This window comes from Chiloscyllium punctatum, chromosome 35 (assembly GCF_047496795.1).
Source record: "Chiloscyllium punctatum isolate Juve2018m chromosome 35, sChiPun1.3, whole genome shotgun sequence".
Lineage (NCBI taxonomy): Eukaryota > Metazoa > Chordata > Chondrichthyes > Orectolobiformes > Hemiscylliidae > Chiloscyllium > Chiloscyllium punctatum.
In genome coordinates, this window is record NC_092773.1 from 22740493 (window position 1) to 22760217 (window position 19725).

At 52.3% G+C, this 19725-nt stretch overlaps 1 protein-coding gene across 1 annotated transcript in view; it reads left to right on the forward strand.

Annotated features, from left to right (window-relative positions):
- Positions 1-19725, forward strand: part of ggcx (gamma-glutamyl carboxylase) — a 45317-nt gene that overhangs the window by 15356 nt on the left and 10236 nt on the right. The window contains 8 exon segments of the mRNA XM_072554308.1: positions 782-945; positions 2949-3097; positions 3099-3230; positions 5340-5352; positions 5355-5470; positions 7866-7935; positions 7938-8016; positions 17831-18000. Coding sequence (XP_072410409.1) covers positions 782-945; positions 2949-3097; positions 3099-3230; positions 5340-5352; positions 5355-5470; positions 7866-7935; positions 7938-8016; positions 17831-18000 — 893 coding nt within the window.

Genomic DNA, 19725 nt, shown 5'->3' on the forward strand with positions numbered 1-19725 from the left:
GAACAGGAAAGGTTTGGAGGGATATGAGCCAGGAGCAGCCAGGTGGGACGAGTTTAGTTTGGGATTTACAGACTGGTTGGGTTGAAGGGCCTGTTTCCACGCTCTGTGTTTAATGCTGCATTGGAGGCAAAACAAGGTGTGTTTAGGGACCTTGCTGGGGGAGAGGGGAGATCTATGAAGATAAGTGGGAGGTCAGCGGTAATCCATTCGCCAGACACCAAGAGAAAAACTATCGGAAAGATGTTGTGAAACTTGAAAGGGTTCAGAAAAGATTTGCCAGGAGGGTTTGAGCTACAGGGAGAGGTTGAACAGGCTGGGGGCTGTTTTCCCTGGAGCGTCAGAGGCTGAGGGGTGACCTTATAGAGGTTTATAAAATCATGAGGGGCATGGATAGGGTAAATAGACAAGGTCTTTTCCCTGGGATGGGGGGAGTCCAGAACTAGAGGGCATAGGTTTAGGGTGAGAGGGGAAAGATATAAAAGGGACCTAAGGGGCAACTTTTTCACCCAGAGGGTGGTACGTGTATGGAATGAGCTGCCAGAGGAAGTGGTGGAGGCTGGTACAATGACAGCATTTAAGAGGCATCTATGTTCCTTCCAGCCTCCTGCCTGTCTACTCTGCATCCACTGGCGAGATGGACTGATGGGAGGGTGGGGGGGGTTCTGAGCAGCCTGCGGTTGTTGGCGTCTCGCGAAATGTCGAGCGGGAGGAACCTTTGCGTTTCCTTTTTTTTTTGTTTGTGACTGAGCCCTCTCCTTTCTGGGGTTGTGTCTGACAACAGGCTGGTGCTGTCTGAGGAGCTGGTCAACGTGCTGGTTGTACACGGAGGAGGCTTGGTTCTGGACCTGACCGCTGGCTACCTTCTCTTCTTTGACCTCACCCGGCCGTACGCCATGGTGTTCGTCACCTACTTCCACTGCATGAACTCCCAGCTCTTCAGCATAGGTGACTGCTTCCTAACGCCCCTACTGACAGTCCCCCACCCCGTGAGTCAGTCTTTCTCTGAGGAGAGACGGTGGGGGGGGGGGTGGAATTCTCTCCTGGCCTTCCCGTTGGCTGACACCTGGCCAGCAGCATCTGCGGGAGCTTGTTGCGTGCCCATTGACTGCCCACTCTCCCTCCATGCTTCAGGAAGGGCCTCCATTGGCTGTTAGGGGCACCTGCTTGTTGTGAGAGGTGCTACGTCAATGCATTTGCTCGTCTGAGTGCACAGAGGGTAACAGCCCTTTGTTTCTCTTTGCAATTTTTGGAAAGGCAAATCCAGGGCAGGACTTAACGGTAAGGTCCTGGGGAGTGTTGCTGAACTAAGAGACCTTGGAGTGCAGGTTCATAGCTCCATGAAAATGGAGTCGCAGGTAGATAGGATAGTGAAGAAGGTGTTTGGTATGCTTTCCTTTATTGGTCAGAGTGTTGAGTACAGGAGTTGGGAGGTCATGTTGCGGCTGTACAGGACATTGGTTAGGCCACTGTTGGAATATTCCGCGCAATTCTGGTCTCCCTCCTATCAGAAAGATGTTGTGAAACTTGAAAGGGTTCAGAAAAGATTTACAAAGGTGTGCCAGGGTTGGATGATTTGAGCTACAGGGAGAGGCTGAACAGGCTGGGGCTGTTTTCCCTGGAGCGTCGGAGGCTGAGGGGTGACCTTATAGAGGTTTATAAAATCATGAGGGGCGTGGATAGGATAAATAGACAAGGTCTTTTCCCCTGAGGTGGGGGAGTCCAGAACTAGAGGGGCATAGGTTTAGGGTGAGGGGGGAAAGATATAAAAGGGGCCTAAGGGGCAACTTTTTCACACAGAGGGTGGTATGTGTATGGAATGAGCTGCCAGAGGAAGTGGTGGAGGCTGGTACAATTGCAACATTTAAGAGGCATCTGGATGGGTATAAATGCTGGCAAAAATGGAATTAGATTAGGTTGGGACATCTGGACCGAAGGGTCTGTTTCCGTGCTGTATGTCTTGATGACTCTAAATTGGTTTCGACCTGAATTTGTGTGAGCTAAATCCCTCCACTTCCCAGCAGATTAGCCACTTAATCTCCGGCACCTAGAGTTTATGTTACAAAAAGTCTCTCTGCGGCTCATTGTCTCTCTCAATGTATCCTCCAGATCCCAAACGCTCTCTTAACAGCTACACAGGGATCTTGCAGGCCAAATACATTAATTGCTGAAGCTTGTGTCACAATTAGCGAAGTCATCCTTTGTTTTAAGAATGAGAATGAGGCAAATTGGAGAATTTTATTTCTGGTGGGATTAGATTGAAAAAGTGTTAAGTAACGATTCAGATCTTGGCTCAGGCCGCACCCGAGATACTCTGAGGAGTTCTGATCGCCCTATTCTGAAAGCAGCGCTCTGAGAAATCCCACTGGCAATTCCAGGAGGAATTCCATTCCATTCCCAGGGAGAGAATGCGGGAACCGCTCCCCCGCCTCCACGTATTTGAGGAAGGGATAGAGGGTTAGGAGGAAAGGCCAGCAGGGACTGGTTTTGGATTTCTGTAATCACCACAGAGGAGGGTTTGGTGGAGAGTTTGATCGCCCACTGGGGAGAGAGGGGACAGGAGAGCAGACAAAATGGAGTCAGCAGCCTCCAGGCCTCTGTCATTGTGGGCCTTGTCAATTTTGTGAGTCCCTTCACACCACTGAGCTGTTTAAAAACCACCCAGAACCCAGTGGGGATCAGCGAGCACACAATATCGGATTTTCTCTCCCCATTTTCGCTGGCTTTTCCTCCGTACCCTTCGACCTAATCTGGGATCTCCAAGATGTGCAGGTCAGGGTGGATCAGCCAGGCTAAATCGCCTCCTCGTGTCCAGGGACCTGTACGTCAAGTGGGTTGGCCGTGGGAAATGCAGGGTTGGGTCTGGGCAGGGTGCTGTTCAGAGGGTCGGTGTGGACACGACGGGCTGAATGGCCTGTCGATACGATTTCTCTCTCTCTTCCCCCATCCAGGAATGTTCTCCTACACAATGTTGGCGACATCCCTGCTGTTCTGCTACCCAGACTGGCCCAGGACGCTGGTCCGCAAGTTCCCAGCATTCCTGAGGCCCTTGCTGCCGCTGACGGAACAGCCGCAACGGAGCGACTCGTGCGTCTATCCGGCGGGGGGGCCGGAAGCGGGAAGCCGTCGCCAAGGAAACGGGCCTCACGCCGCGGCAGCGGCTCGGGGCGGTTTTCACCCTCATCTACGTGGCTGAGCAGTTCTTCCTGCCGTATTCGCACTTCATCACGCAGGTAAGGAGTCCCCTGGAAATCGCTCCTGGGGCAAATACAGGATTTTTGTTTCTGTAATGTCGAGGTCAGTGAGGGGTGTTGGCAGGAATTGAGGCCTGGGTTGAGGGGGAGAGGGGAGGGGGAGGGTGTGTTCAGACATGAGTTTATCCAATGGTAGGCTCCGGTTTGAGGGGCAAAATTCCTCCTGTCTTGTCCTTTTTTTTCAGGCCTGCACCGATAATGAGTTTCTGTTTCGGTAGCTCAGCCTGAAGATGTAGCATCGCTGGCTGGGCCCCAGCATTTGTTGACCTGTTCCCCACCCCCAACTGCCCCCTTGAGAAGGTGGGGGTGAGCCGCCATCTTGAGTGGTTTCAGGGCCCCCACCCTCGGGGAGGGAGTCCCAGGATTCTGACCCAGCGACACTGTAGGAACGGCCGATATATTTCCGAGTCGCGGACGGTGAGGGGCTCGGAGGGGAACCTGCCAGGGGGGGGGGGGTTGTTCCCATGTATCTGCTGCCCCTTGTCCTTCCCGATGGAAGTGGCCGTGGGTTTGGAAGGTGCTGTCTGAGGAGCCTGGGGGAGTTGCTGCAGTGCGTCTTGTAGATGGTACACACTGCTGTTACTGAGCGTCGGGGGGGGGGTGGAGGGAGTGGGGGGTTTGTGGGGGTGGGGACAATCGAGGGGGGGGCTGCTTGGTCCCGGGATGGTGTCGAGTGTTGTCGGAGCTGCTGCCCCCATCCAGGGGCGAGTGTGGAGTATTCCCTCACACACCCTCCTGACTTGGGCCTTGTTGATGGTGGGGACAGGCTTTGGGGGGGAGTCAGGAGGGGAGTTACTTGCTGCAGGATTCCCAGCCTCTGAGCTGCTCTTGTAGCCGCTGTGTTTTATATGGGGCTGGTCCAGTTCAGTTTCTGGTCGACAGTAACCCCTTTGAATTTTGATGGTGACCCCTGTGATGCTGGAGCCGTACCCAGTGAGGAGAAAGGTGGCACGGAGAGACCGTGGAATTGGAAGTTGTCACCAGCGTCTCCCTTGCCTGGTGCTGTGAGAGCCACACACACACACACACACACACGGGTGTACTTTCAGGTTGGCCACAAGGTGGGGCTGTTTCCCCAGAAATGGCACTGACCCATTGACAAGTCCTCCAGCTGCTCAGAGACAAGGGAGTCGGTAGGAAGGTAGCAGAGCAGAGTTAGACCATTTGGCCCATCGAGCCAGTTCCATCACAGAATGTTTCTCAGCCCAGCAGCTCTACAGGCTGTCTTTCACCACCTTCAGCTCACCCTACCACCATATCCTTTTTATGTGTCTCTCTCTCTCTCTCTCTCTCCCCCCCCTCTATCCCCCCCCAGTCTCTTCCCCCCTCTCTCTCTCCCTCCCTTTTTTCTCTCTCTCACTCTCACTCACTCGCTCTCTGTCTCTCGCTCTCCCTCCCCCTTCTCTCTCCCTTCTCTCCTCTCTCTCTCTCTGTCATGTCTCTCTGTCTCTCCCTTCTCTCTGTCTCTCCTTCTCTCTCTCTGTCTCTCTCCCCCCCCCCCCCTCTGTCTCTATCCCCCCTTCTCTCACTCCTCCCTTTTTTCGCACTCTCTCTCTCTCACTCTCGCTCTCTCTCCCTCTCCCCTTCTCTCTCACTCTCTCTCCTCCTTCTCTCTCATTCTCCCTCTCCCCCTTTTCTCTCTTTCCCTCTCCCCCTTCTCTCTCTCTCTCTCTCTCTCCACCTCGCCCCCCCTTCTTTCTCTCTCCCTCTCCCTCCCTCCTTCCTTCTCCCTCCCTCCCTTTCTCTCTCTCTCTCTCTCTATCTCTCTCTCTCTCTCTCTCCCTCTCTCCCCCGCAGAAGAGCCGCTGAGCATATCCAGCGATTTCTGTGTTTTGGTTTCCGATATATAAAAGCAGGATGCACACTGAAATCTGAAAGCAAATCTGAGGCAAATTGCATCTGTGTCTTCCCTTCAATTTTACGTTTGTGACTTTTTATTAGCTAAACACGTGGATGATTTTGGGATAGTGCAGGGGGAACGAGCTGAGAGTAGTTCACAGGTCGGCACAACATCGAGGGCGAAGGGCCTGTTCTGCGCTGTATTGTTCTCTGAAGGGGGCCGTAATTGTTTCTGTTCTGTCCCTCCAGGGATACAACAATTGGACAATGGATTATACGGGTATTCCTGGGATATGATGGTTCACAGTCGGACACACCAACATGTCAAGATAACTTACAAGGACAGCGTAACCGGACAGATCGGTTACCTCAACCCTGGTGTGAGTTAACCGCCTCGAAACCCTCGCCCTCCCCGTCTCCTCCCTCCCTCAGCTGGTAGCACCATTGCTCGCCTCCGAGCGACACGCGTTCCTGGATTCAAGTCCCACAGTCGGGTCGGCCTAACCGGAACAGTTCCCCAAAAATAAAAGACGGCTCTTGGTCCTCTGCAATCTTCAGCGTTTGAGAGGGGAGAGATTTAAAAGGGACCTAAAGGGGCAACTTTTTCACACAGAGGGTGGTACGTGTATGGAATGAGCTGCCAGAGGAAGTGGTGGAGGCTGGTACAATTGCAACATTTAAGAGGCATTTGGATGGGTATATGAATAGGAAGGGTTTGGAGGGATATGGGCCGGGTGCTGGCAGGTGGGACTAGATTGGGTTGGGATATCTGGGTCAGCATGGACGGATTGGACCGAAGGTCTGTTTCCGTGCTGTACATCTCTATAACTCTATAACTGAACCTCAGTGCATGAGAGACAATGGACAGCTCTGAATGGCTCGGTGGAGATGTTTGAGGCTGTGTTGGCAGGCTTGGAGGAATAGGCCGCATCGATTGAACGCAGAGTTTCCTGATCAGATTACCTCCGAGATTGACCAGTTCTGATCCAGTGCTAGAAGGGCCGAATGGTGGCTCCGATGACCTGTCCTTCTGAGTGTGTATTCAACGCTAGGCCTCAGGTAAAACCGAGTCCCAGGGACAGAAACTCTAGGATGCAGCCGTTGGTGCTATTTCCTGCCAAATGAAGCCTTGGCGATGTTTTTCACAATCACGGGCGGCACGGTAGCTCAGTTGGTTAGCACTGCTGCCCTCCCAGAATCAAATCCTGGGTTTGATTCCAGCCTCGGGCGGCTGTCTGTGTGGAGTTCCCACATTCTCCCCCGTGTCTGTGTGTGGGTTTCCTCCGGGTGCTCCGGTTTCCTCCCACAGTCCAAACATGTGCAGGTTAGGGTGGATTGGCCATGCTGAATTACCCATAGTGCTGAGGGATGTACAGGTTAGGGTGGATTGGCCATGCTAAATTACCCATAGTGCTCAGGGGTGTGCAGGTTGGGGTGGATTGGCCATGCTAAATTACCCATAGTGCTCAGGGATGTGCAGGTTAGGGTGGATTGGCCGTGCTAAATTACCCATAGTGCTCAGGGATGTGCAGGTTAGGGTGGATTGGCCATGCTAAATTACCCATAGTGCTCAGGGATGTGCAGGTTAGGGTGGATTGGCCATGCTAAATTACCCATAGTGTTCAGGGATGTGCAGGTTAGGGTGGATTGGCCATGCTAAATGACCCATAGTGCTCAGGGATGTGCAGGTTAGGGTGGATTGGCCGTGCTGAATTACCCATAGTGTTCAGGGATGTGCAGGTTAGGGTGGATTGGCCATGCTGAATTACCCGTAGTGCTGAGGGATGTACAGGTTAGGGTGGATTGGCCGTGCTAAATTACCCATAGTGCTCAGGGATGTGCAAGTTAGGGTGGATTGGCCGTGCTAAATTACCCATAGTGCTCAGGGATATGCAGGTTAGGGTGGATTGGCCATGCTAAATTACCCATAGTGCTCAGGGATGTGCAGGTTAGGGTGGATTGGCCGTGCTGAATTACCCATAGTGTTCAGGGATGTGCAGGTTAGGGTGGATTAGCCATGCTGAATTACCCATAGTGCTGAGGGATGTACAGGTTAGGGTGGATTGACCATGCTAAATTACCCATAGTGCTCAGGGATGTGCAGGTTGGGGTGGATTGGCCGTGCTAAATTACCCATAGTGCTCAGGGATGTGCAGGTTAGGGTGGATTGGCTGTGCTAAATTACCCATAGTGCTCAGGGATGTGCAGGTTAGGGTGGATTGGCCATGCTAAATTACCCATAGTGCTCAGGGATGTGCAGGTTAGGGTGGATTGGCCGTGCTAAATTACCCATAGTGCCCAGGGATGAGTAGGTTAGGGTGGATTAGGCAGGGGAACAGTAAAGGCATAGGTTAAGGGAATGGGTCTGGGTGGGTTACTCTTTGGAGGGTCGGTGTGGACCTGCTGGGCCGAAGGGCCTGTTTCCACACTGTTGGGATCCTATGTCGGATTCTGTGGCCATTAGAAGGTATGTAATTAGGTCAGGAGCAGGCCTTTCGGCCTTTGGGCACCGCTGTGCCTCTCAGTAATAGGCCAGTCCTTGATGTAAAAGTCAGTCTGCCACTTCTCTCGCCTTACACCTCCAGTGCGTTCAAGTCTCTCCGAACAGCACTGTTTTACAAAGCTTTGCTCCTCTTCAAACGTTGTTCCGATTCCCTCGTGCTGTTCTCCATCCATCCTCCTTATTCTGGGCCCGCTTACCGAAACACGCTCCCATCGCCCTGTCCCGCTGGCTTGTTCCACCCTCAGAGTGAAACCTCTGGTTGAAACCTCTAGGTGTGGACCCAGAGTCGCCGATGGAAGGACCATGCCGATATGTTGAAGCAGTACTCCACCTGCTTGCCACGCAGCTGCTGAGATACAACATCTCGGAGCCGGAGATCTACTTTGACATCTGGGTGTCGATAAACGAGCGGTTTCAGCAGCGGTGAGTATGGGGGGGGCAGTCGGATCACTCCGTTGAGTAACACTCCCCCTCAGAGCAAGAACTGCACAGCTTTCAGGCTTTGGGCCCCACTAGTGATAGGTCATGATCAGCTCCAACAAGAGAGAGTCTAACCATCGCCCCCTTGACGTTCAATGGTGTTACCATCACTGAATCCCCCTCCACTATCAACATCCTGGGGGTTACCGTCTCCAACAAGAGAGAGTCTAACCATCGCCCCCTTGACGTTCAATGGTGTTACCATCACTGAATCCCCCCCACCACTATCAACATCCTGGGGTTACCGTCTCCAACAAGAGAGAATCTAACCATCGCCCCCTTGACGTTCAATGGTGTTACCATCACTGAATCCCTCCCCACTATCAACATCCTGGGGGTTACCGTCTCCAACAAGAGAGAATCTAACCATCGCCCCCTTGATGTTCAATGGCGTTACCATCACTGAATCCCCCCCCAACTATCAACATCCTGGGGGTTACCGTCTCCAACAAGAGAGAGTCTAACCATCGCCCCCTTGACGTTCAATGGTGTTACCATCACTGAATCCCCCTCCACTATCAACATCCTGGGGGTTACCGTCTCAACAAGAGAGAGTCTAACCATCGCCCCCCTTGACGTTCAATGGTGTTACCATCCATCACTGAATCCCCCCTCCACTATCAACATCCTGGGGGTTACCGTCTCCAACAAGAGAGAATCTAACCATCGCCCCCTTGACGTTCAATGGTGTTACCATCACTGAACCCCCCCACTATCAACATCCTGGGGGTTACCGTCTCCAACAAGAGAGAGTCTAACCATCGCCCCCTTGACGTTCAATGGTGTTACCATCACTGAATCCCTCCCACTATCAACATCCTGGGGGTTACCGTCTCCAACAAGAGAGAGTCTAACCATCGCCCCCTTGACGTTCAATGGTGTTTCCATCACTGAATCCCCCTCCACTATCAACATCCTGGGGGTTACCGTCTCCAACAAGAGAGAATCTAACCATCGCCCCCTTGACGTTCAATGGTGTTACCGTCACTGAATCCCCCTCCACTATCAACATCCTGGGGGTTACTGTCTCCAACAAGAGAGAATCTAACCATCGCCCCCTTGACGTTCAATGGTGTTACCATCACTGAATCCCCCCCCACTATCAACATCCTGGGGGTTACCGTCTCCAACAAGAGAGAGTCTAACCATCGCTCCCTTGACGTTCAATGGTGTTACCATCACTGAATCCCTCCCACTATCAACATCCTGGGGGTTACTGTCTCCAACTAGAGAGAATCTAACCATCGCCCCCTTGACGTTCAATGGTGTTACCATCACTGAATCCCCCAACTATCAACATCCTGGGGGTTACTGTCTCCAACTAGAGAGAATCTAACCATCGCCCCCTTGACGTTCAATGGTGTTACCATCACTGAATCCCCCACTATCAACATCCTGGGGGTTACTGTCTCCAACTAGAGAGAATCTAACCATCGCCCCCTTGACGTTCAATGGTGTTACCATCACTGAATCCCCCACTATCAACATCCTGGGGGTTACCGTCTCCAACAAGAGAGAGTCTAACCATCGCCCCCTTGACGTTCAATGGTGTTACCATCACTGAATCCCCCACTATCAACATCCTGGGGGTTACTGTCTCCAACAAGAGAGAGTCTAACCATCGCCCCCTTGACGTTCAATGGTGTTACCATCACTGAATCCCCCACTATCAACATCCTGGGGGTTACCGTCTCCAACAAGAGAGAGTCTAACCATCGCCCCCTTGACGTTCAATGGTGTTACCATCACTGAATCCCCCCCCCCCACTATCAACATCCTGGGGGTTACCGTCTCCAACAAGAGAGAGTCTAACCATCGCCCCCTTGACGTTCAATGGTGTTACCATCACTGAATCCCTCCCCCACTATCAACATCCTGGGGGTTACCATCTCCAACAAGAGAGAATCTAACCATCGCCCCCTTGATGTTCAATGGTGTTAACATCACTGAATCCCCCCCCACGATCAACATCCTGGGGGTTACTGTCTCCAACAAGAGAGAATCTAACCATCGCCCCCTTGACGTTCAATGGTGTTACCATCACTGAATCCCCCCCCACTATCAACATCCTGGGGGTTACTATCTCCAACAAGAGAGAGTCTAACCATCACCCCCTTGACGTTCAATGGTGTTACCATCACTGAATCCCCCTCCACTATCAACATCCTGGGGGTTACCATCTCCAACAAGAGAGAATCTAACCATCGCCCCCTTGACGTTCAATGGTGTTACCATCACTGAATCCCCCCCCACTATCAACATCCTGGGGGTTACTATCTCCAACAAGAGAGAGTCTAACCATCGCCCCCTTGACGTTCAATGGTGTTACCATCACTGAATCCCCCCCCCAACTATCAACATCCTGGGGGTTACCGTCTCCAACAAGAGAGAGTCTAACCATCGCCCCTTTGACGTTCAATGGTGTTACCATCACTGAATCCCCCCCCAACTATCAACATCCTGGGGGTTACCGTCTCCAACAAGAGAGAGTCTAACCATCGCCCCCTTGACGTTCAATGGTGTTACCATCACTGAATCCCCCCCCACTATCAACATCCTGGGGGTTACCGTCTCCAACAAGAGAGAATCTAACCATCGCCCCCTTGACGTTCAATGGTGTTACCATCACTGAATCCCCATCCCCCCACTATCAACATCCTGGGGGTTACCGTCTCCAACAAGAGAGAGTCTAACCATTGCCCCCTTGACGTTCAATGGTGTTACCATCACTGAATCCCCCTCCACTATCAACATCCTGGGGGTTACCGTCTCCAACAAGAGAGAATCTAACCATCGCCCCCTTGACGTTCAATGGTGTTACCATCACTGAACCCCCCCACTATCAACATCCTGGGGGTTACCGTCTCCAACAAGAGAGAGTCTAACCATCGCCCCCTTGACGTTCAATGGTGTTACCATCACTGAATCCCTCCCACTATCAACATCCTGGGGGTTACCGTCTCCAACAAGAGAGAGTCTAACCATCGCCCCCTTGACGTTCAATGGTGTTTCCATCACTGAATCCCCCTCCACTATCAACATCCTGGGGGTTACCGTCTCCAACAAGAGAGAATCTAACCATCGCCCCCTTGACGTTCAATGGTGTTACCGTCACTGAATCCCCCTCCACTATCAACATCCTGGGGGTTACTGTCTCCAACAAGAGAGAATCTAACCATCGCCCCCTTGACGTTCAATGGTGTTACCATCACTGAATCCCCCCCCACTATCAACATCCTGGGGGTTACCGTCTCCAACAAGAGAGAGTCTAACCATCGCTCCCTTGACGTTCAATGGTGTTACCATCACTGAATCCCTCCCACTATCAACATCCTGGGGGTTACTGTCTCCAACTAGAGAGAATCTAACCATCGCCCCCTTGACGTTCAATGGTGTTACCATCACTGAATCCCCCAACTATCAACATCCTGGGGGTTACTGTCTCCAACTAGAGAGAATCTAACCATCGCCCCCTTGACGTTCAATGGTGTTACCATCACTGAATCCCCCACTATCAACATCCTGGGGGTTACTGTCTCCAACTAGAGAGAATCTAACCATCGCCCCCTTGACGTTCAATGGTGTTACCATCACTGAATCCCCCACTATCAACATCCTGGGGGTTACCGTCTCCAACAAGAGAGAGTCTAACCATCGCCCCCTTGACGTTCAATGGTGTTACCATCACTGAATCCCCCACTATCAACATCCTGGGGGTTACTGTCTCCAACAAGAGAGAGTCTAACCATCGCCCCCTTGACGTTCAATGGTGTTACCATCACTGAATCCCCCACTATCAACATCCTGGGGGTTACCGTCTCCAACAAGAGAGAGTCTAACCATCGCCCCCTTGACGTTCAATGGTGTTACCATCACTGAATCCCTCCCCCACTATCAACATCCTGGGGGTTACCATCTCCAACAAGAGAGAATCTAACCATCGCCCCCTTGATGTTCAATGGTGTTACCATCACTGAATCCCCCCCCACGATCAACATCCTGGGGGTTACTGTCTCCAACAAGAGAGAATCTAACCATCGCCCCCTTGACGTTCAATGGTGTTACCATCACTGAATCCCCCCCCACTATCAACATCCTGGGGGTTACTATCTCCAACAAGAGAGAGTCTAACCATCACCCCCTTGACGTTCAATGGTGTTACCATCACTGAATCCCCCTCCACTATCAACATCCTGGGGGTTACCATCTCCAACAAGAGAGAATCTAACCATCGCCCCCTTGACGTTCAATGGTGTTACCATCACTGAATCCCCCCCCACTATCAACATCCTGGGGGTTACTATCTCCAACAAGAGAGAGTCTAACCATCGCCCCCTTGACGTTCAATGGTGTTACCATCACTGAATCCCCCCCCCAACTATCAACATCCTGGGGGTTACCGTCTCCAACAAGAGAGAGTCTAACCATCGCCCCTTTGACGTTCAATGGTGTTACCATCACTGAATCCCCCCCCAACTATCAACATCCTGGGGGTTACCGTCTCCAACAAGAGAGAGTCTAACCATCGCCCCCTTGACGTTCAATGGTGTTACCATCACTGAATCCCCCCCCCACTATCAACATCCTGGGGGTTACCGTCTCCAACAAGAGAGAATCTAACCATCGCCCCCTTGACGTTCAATGGTGTTACCATCACTGAATCCCCATCCCCCCACTATCAACATCCTGGGGGTTACCGTCTCCAACAAGAGAGAGTCTAACCATTGCCCCCTTGACGTTCAATGGTGTTACCATCACTGAATCCCCCTCCACTATCAACATCCTGGGGGTTACCGTCTCCAACAAGAGAGAATCTAACCATCGCCCCCTTGACGTTCAATGGTGTTACCATCACTGAATCCCTCCCACTATCAACATCCTGGGGGTTACCGTCTCCAACAAGAGAGAATCTAACCATCGCCCTCTTGATGTTCAATGGCGTTACCATCACTGAATCCCCCCCCAACTATCAACATCCTGGGGGTTACCGTCTCCAACAAGAGAGAATCTAACCATCGCCCCCTTGACGTTCAATGGTGTTACCATCACTGAATCCCCCTCCACTATCAACATCCTGGGGGTTACCGTCTCCAACAAGAGAGAATCTAACCATCACCCCCTTGACGTTCAATGGTGTTACCGTCACTGAATCCCCCTCCACTATCAACATCCTGGGGGTTACCGTCTCCAACAAGAGAGAATCTAACCATCACCCCCTTGACGTTCAATGGTGTTACCATCACTGAATCCCCCCCACTATCAACATCCTGGGGGTTACCGTCTCCAACAAGAGAGAATCTAACCATCGCCCCCTTGACGTTCAATGGTGTTACCATCACTGAATCCCTCCCACTATCAACATCCTGGGGGTTACCGTCTCCAACAAGAGAGAATCTAACCATCGCCCTCTTGATGTTCAATGGCGTTACCATCACTGAATCCCCCCCCAACTATCAACATCCTGGGGGTTACCGTCTCCAACAAGAGAGAGTCTAACCATCGCCCCCTTGACGTTCAATGGTGTTACCATCACTGAATCCCCCTCCACTATCAACATCCTGGGGGTTACCGTCTCCAACAAGAGAGAATCTAACCATCGCCCCCTTGACGTTCAATGGTGTTACCGTCACTGAATCCCCCTCCACTATCAACATCCTGGGGGTTACCGTCTCCAACAAGAGAGAATCTAACCATCGCCCCCTTGACGTTCAATGGTGTTACCATCACTGAATCCCCCTCCACTATCAACATCCTGGGGGTTACCGTCTCCAACGAGAGAGAATCTAACCATCACCCCCTTGACGTTCAATGGTGTTACCGTCACTGAATCCCCCCACTGTCAACATCCTGGGGGTTACCGTCTCCAACAAGAGAGAATCTAACCATCACCCCCTTGACGTTCAATGGTGTTACCATCACTGAATCCCCCCCACTGTCAACATCCTGGGGGTTACCGTCTCCAACAAGAGAGAGTCTAACCATCGCCCCCTTGACGTTCAATGGTGTTACCATCACTGAATCCCCCCTCCACTATCAACATCCTGGGGGTTACCGTCTCCAACAAGAGAGAATCTAACCATCGCCCCCTTGACGTTCAATGGTGTTACCATCACTGAATCCCTCCCACTATCAACATCCTGGGGGTTACCGTCTCCAACAAGAGAGAATCTAACCATCGCCCCCTTGACGTTCAATGGTGTTACCATCACTGAATCCCCCTCCCACTATCAACATCCTGGGGGTTACCGTCTCCAACAAGAGAGAATCTAACCATCGCCCCCTTGACGTTCAGTGGTGTTACCATCACTGAATCCCTCCCACTATCAACATCCTGGGGGTTACCGTCTCCAACAAGAGAGAATCTAACCATCACCCCCTTGACGTTCAATGGTGTTACCATCACTGAATCCCTCCCACTATCAACATCCTGGGGGTTACCGTCTCCAACAAGAGAGAATCTAACCATCGCCCCCTTGACGTTCAATGGTGTTACCATCACTGAATCCCCCCCCAACTATCAACATCCTGGGGGTTACCGTCTCCAACAAGAGAGAATCTAACCATCGCCCCCTTGACGTTCAATGGTGTTACCATCACTGAATCCCTCCCACTATCAACATCCTGGGGGTTACCGTCTCCAACAAGAGAGAATCTAACCATCGCCCCCTTGACGTTCAATGGTGTTACCATCACTGAATCACCCTCCCACTATCAACATCCTGGGGGTTACCGTCTCCAACAAGAGAGAATCTAACCATCGCCCCCTTGACGTTCAATGGTGTTACCATCACTGAATCCCCCTCCACTATCAACATCCTGGGGGTTACCGTCTCCAACAAGAGAGAATCTAACCATCGCCCCCTTGACGTTCAATGGTGTTACCATCACTGAATCCCCCTCCCACTATCAACATCCTGGGGGTTACCGTCTCCAACAAGAGAGAATCTAACCATCGCCCCCTTGACGTTCAATGGTGTTACCATCACTGAATCCCCCTCCACTATCAACATCCTGGGGGTTACCGTCTCCAACAAGAGAGAATCTAACCATCACCCCCTTGACGTTCAATGGTGTTACCATCACTGAATCCCTCCCACTATCAACATCCTGGGGGTTACCGTCTCCAACAAGAGAGAATCTAACCATCGCCCCCTTGACGTTCAATGGTGTTACCATCACTGAATCCCTCCCACTATCAACATCCTGGGGGTTACCGTCTCCAACAAGAGAGAATCTAACCATCGCCCCCTTGACGTTCAATGGTGTTACCATCACTGAATCCCCCCCCAACTATCAACATCCTGGGGGTTACCGTCTCCAACAAGAGAGAATCTAACCATCGCCCCCTTGACGTTCAATGGTGTTACCATCACTGAATCCCTCCCACTATCAACATCCTGGGGGTTACCGTCTCCAACAAGAGAGAATCTAACCATCGCCCCCTTGACGTTCAATGGTGTTACCATCACTGAATCCCCCTCCCACTATCAACATCCTGGGGGTTACCGTCTCCAACAAGAGAGAATCTAACCATCGCCCCCTTGACGTTCAATGGTGTTACCATCACTGAATCCCCCTCCACTATCAACATCCTGGGGGTTACCGTCTCCAACAAGAGAGAATCTAACCATCACCCCCTTGACGTTCAATGGTGTTACCATCACTGAATCCCTCCCACTATCAACATCCTGGGGGTTACCGTCTCCAACAAGAGAGAATCTAACCATCGCCCCCTTGACGTTCAATGGTGTTACCATCACTGATTCCCTCCCACTGTCAACATCCTGGGGGTTACCGTCTCCAACAAGAGAGAATCTAACCATCGCCCCCTTGACGTTCAATGGTGTTACCATCACTGAATCCCCCCCCCAACTATCAACATCCTGGGGGTTACCGTCTCCAACAAGAGAGAATCTAACCATCGCCCCCTTGACGTTCAATGGTGTTACCATCACTGAATCCCCCTCCACTATCAACATCCTGGGGGTTACCGTCTCCAACAAGAGAGAATCTAACCATCACCCCCTTGACGTTCAATGGTGTTACCATCACTGAATCCCTCCCACTATCAACATCCTGGGGGTTACCGTCTCCAACAAGAGAGAATCTAACCATCGCCCCCTTGACGTTCAATGGTGTTACCATCACTGAATCCCTCCCACTATCAACATCCTGGGGGTTACTGTCTCCAACAAGAGAGAATCTAACCATCGCCCCCTTGATGTTCAATGGTGTTACCATCACTGAATCCCCCCCCAACTATCAACATCCTGGGGGTTACCGTCTCCAACAAGAGAGAATCTAACCATCGCCCCCTTGACGTTCAATGGTGTTACCATCACTGAATCCCTCCCACTATCAACATCCTGGGGGTTACCGTCTCCAACAAGAGAGAATCTAACCATCGCCCCCTTGACGTTCAATGGTGTTACCATCACTGAATCCCCCTCCCACTATCAACATCCTGGGGGTTACCGTCTCCAACAAGAGAGAATCTAACCATCGCCCCCTTGACGTTCAATGGTGTTACCATCACTGAATCCCCCTCCACTGTCAACATCCTGGGGGTTACCGTCTCCAACAAGAGAGAATCTAACCATCACCCCCTTGACGTTCAATGGTGTTACCATCACTGAATCCCTCCCACTATCAACATCCTGGGGGTTACCGTCTCCAACAAGAGAGAATCTAACCATCGCCCCCTTGACGTTCAGTGGTGTTACCATCACTGAATCCCTCCCACTATCAACATCCTGGGGGTTACCGTCTCCAACAAGAGAGAATCTAACCATCGCCCCCTTGACGTTCAATGGTGTTACCATCACTGAATCCCCCCCCAACTATCAACATCCTGGGGGTTACCGTCTCCAACAAGAGAGAATCTAACCATCGCCCCCTTGACGTTCAATGGTGTTACTATCGCTGCATCGCCCCCACTCCCCACTATCAACATCCTGGGGGTTACCATTGACCAGAAACTGAAATGGACCAGCCCCATATAAACACAGCGGTTACAAGAGCAGCTCAGAGGCTGGGAATCCTGCAGCAAGTAACTCCCTTCCTGACTCCCCCCAAAGCCTGTCCCCACCATCGACAAGGCCCAAGTCAGGAGGGTGTGAGGGAATACTCCCCACTGCCCTGGATGGGGGTCGGGGCAGCTCCAACAACACTCGAGAAGCTCAACCCCATCCAGGGACAAAGCAGCCCCCTCTCGATTGTCCCCACACCCACAAACACCCCACTCCCCGCCCCCCCCCCCCCCCCCACCCGATGCTCAGTAACAGCAGTGGGTATTATCTACAAGACACAGTGCAGCAACTCCCCCAGGCTCCTCAGTCAGCACCTTCCAAACCCCACGGCCACTTCCATCGGGAAGGACAAGGGGCAGCAGGTACATGGGAACACCACCCCCCTGCACGTTCTCCTCCGAGCCCCTCACCGTCCCGACTCGGAGGGTCAGAATCCTAGGCCTCCCCCCCCCCCCCCCCCCCGAGGGCGCTGTGTGTGGGGGCCCCTACACCACACAGGACTGCAGCGGTTCAAGATGGCGGCTCTTCCCCCACCCTCTCAAGGGGGTAATTAGGGAGGGAGTAGGGTAATAAGTATTGGCCCTGCCCATCCATGCCCACGTCCCGTGAGTGACTAATAAAGGGCGTTGCCAATTTGCTGTTAATTATTTTAACACAGCCCTGGCGTTGTTCAGTTTGTGAGTGTGTTTGTGTGTGAACACTGTCTGATCTTGGGTCCTCTTCCGAAGGCTCTTTGACCCTCGCGTTGACATCGTAACAGCCGAGTGGTCTCCCTTCAAAAAGACGTCCTGGCTGATGCCCCTCCTGGTCGATCTTTCCCCCTGGAGAACCAAGTTTGACGAAATTGAGAAAACGCTGGACAACCAGACCGACGTGGTTTTCATTGCAGACTTCCCAGGTTTTTAAAAGAACAATCTTTTCATTGGGTCCGGGGGGGTGGGATTGGAGTCTTTTGAAGGGATGAAGTAAAGCGTGATTGAAATTCCCATAATCCCTTATTCCATTAACAACAGGAGGCATAGAGTCGACCAGGAGCAGGCCCGATTTGGGATGCCCTCCTGCTTCATCTGCCCCTCCAGAATGGTTTTCCACCATGTAACACTCTTAACTCCTGTTGTTAATGGAGGAATTTCTCACTGTCCAGGTAATCCACTTAATATCAGGGGTGTTGCTTTAAATCCAGCAGTGCATCTTTCCAAAGTGCTGCCCCCTTGGTGTTGTGAAGTAAGACACACAGACTCGCACTTCTCTCTCGTACTCGCACTCGCTCTCACAGTCTAGCTCTCTCTCAACAACTCTCTCTCTCTCTCTCTCTCTCTCTCTCGCTCTCTCTCACATACTGTCACTCTTTCCCCCACGCACTCTCTCGCTCTCCTCCCCGCACGCGCTCTCTCTCTCTCTCTGTCGCGCTCTCACACTCTGTCACTCTCTCCTCCGCACGCTCTCTTGCGCTCTCTCTCACATACTGTCTCGCTCTGTCTCTCGCTCTCTCTGGCACACGCTCTCACACGCATTCTCGCACACTCACATTCTCGCTCTCTCGCACACATACGCTCCCTCTCTCTCTCACACACGCGCTCTCGCTCTCTCTCCCTCTCACACGCTCCCTCTGTCAGACATACACGCTCTCCCTCTCCCACACACATGCTCCCTCTCTCTCAGACATGCTCTCTCTCTCACACACGCACGCCCACTCTCTCTCTCTCACACACACATTCTCTCCCTCACACACACACACACTCTCTCTCATACACACACACTCTCACACACACTTTCACACGCACACACACACACTCTCTATCTCCCTCACACACACACTCTCCCTCACACACACACTCTCTCCCTCACACACACACACTCACTCTCTCTCTCTCTCGATCTCTCTCTCTCTCTCTCTCTCACCCTCACGCACACTCTCTCTCCCTCACACACACCCACACTCTCTCTCCCTCACACACACCCACACTCTCTCTCCCTCACACACACTCTCTCTCCCTCACACACACTCTCTCTCCCTCACACACACTCACTCTCTCTCTCTCTCTCACCCTCACGCACACTCTCTCTCCCTCACTCGCACACACACTCTCTCCCTCACTCGCACACACACTCTCTCTCCCTCACTCGGACACACACACACACACTCTCCCTCTCTCCCTCACACACACACACACACTCTCCCTCTCTCTCCCTCACACACACACACTCTCCCTCTCTCTCCCTCACACACACACACACTCTCTCTCCCTCACACACACACACACACTCTCCCTCTCTCCCTCACACACACACACACACTCTCCCTCTCTCTCCCTCACACACACACACTCTCCCTCTCTCTCCCTCACACACACACACACTCTCCCTCTTTCCCTCACACACACACACACTCTCCCTCTCTCTCCCTCACACACACACACTCTCCCTCTCTCTCCCTCACACACACACACACTCTCCCTCTCTCCCTCACATACACACACTCTCTCTCTCTCTCCCTCTCACACACACTCTCTCTCCCTCTCACACACTCTCTCTCTCCCTCACCCTCACGCACACTCTCTCTCCCTCTCCCTCTCACACACACTCTCTCTCCCTCTCACACACTCTCTCTCTCCCTCACCCT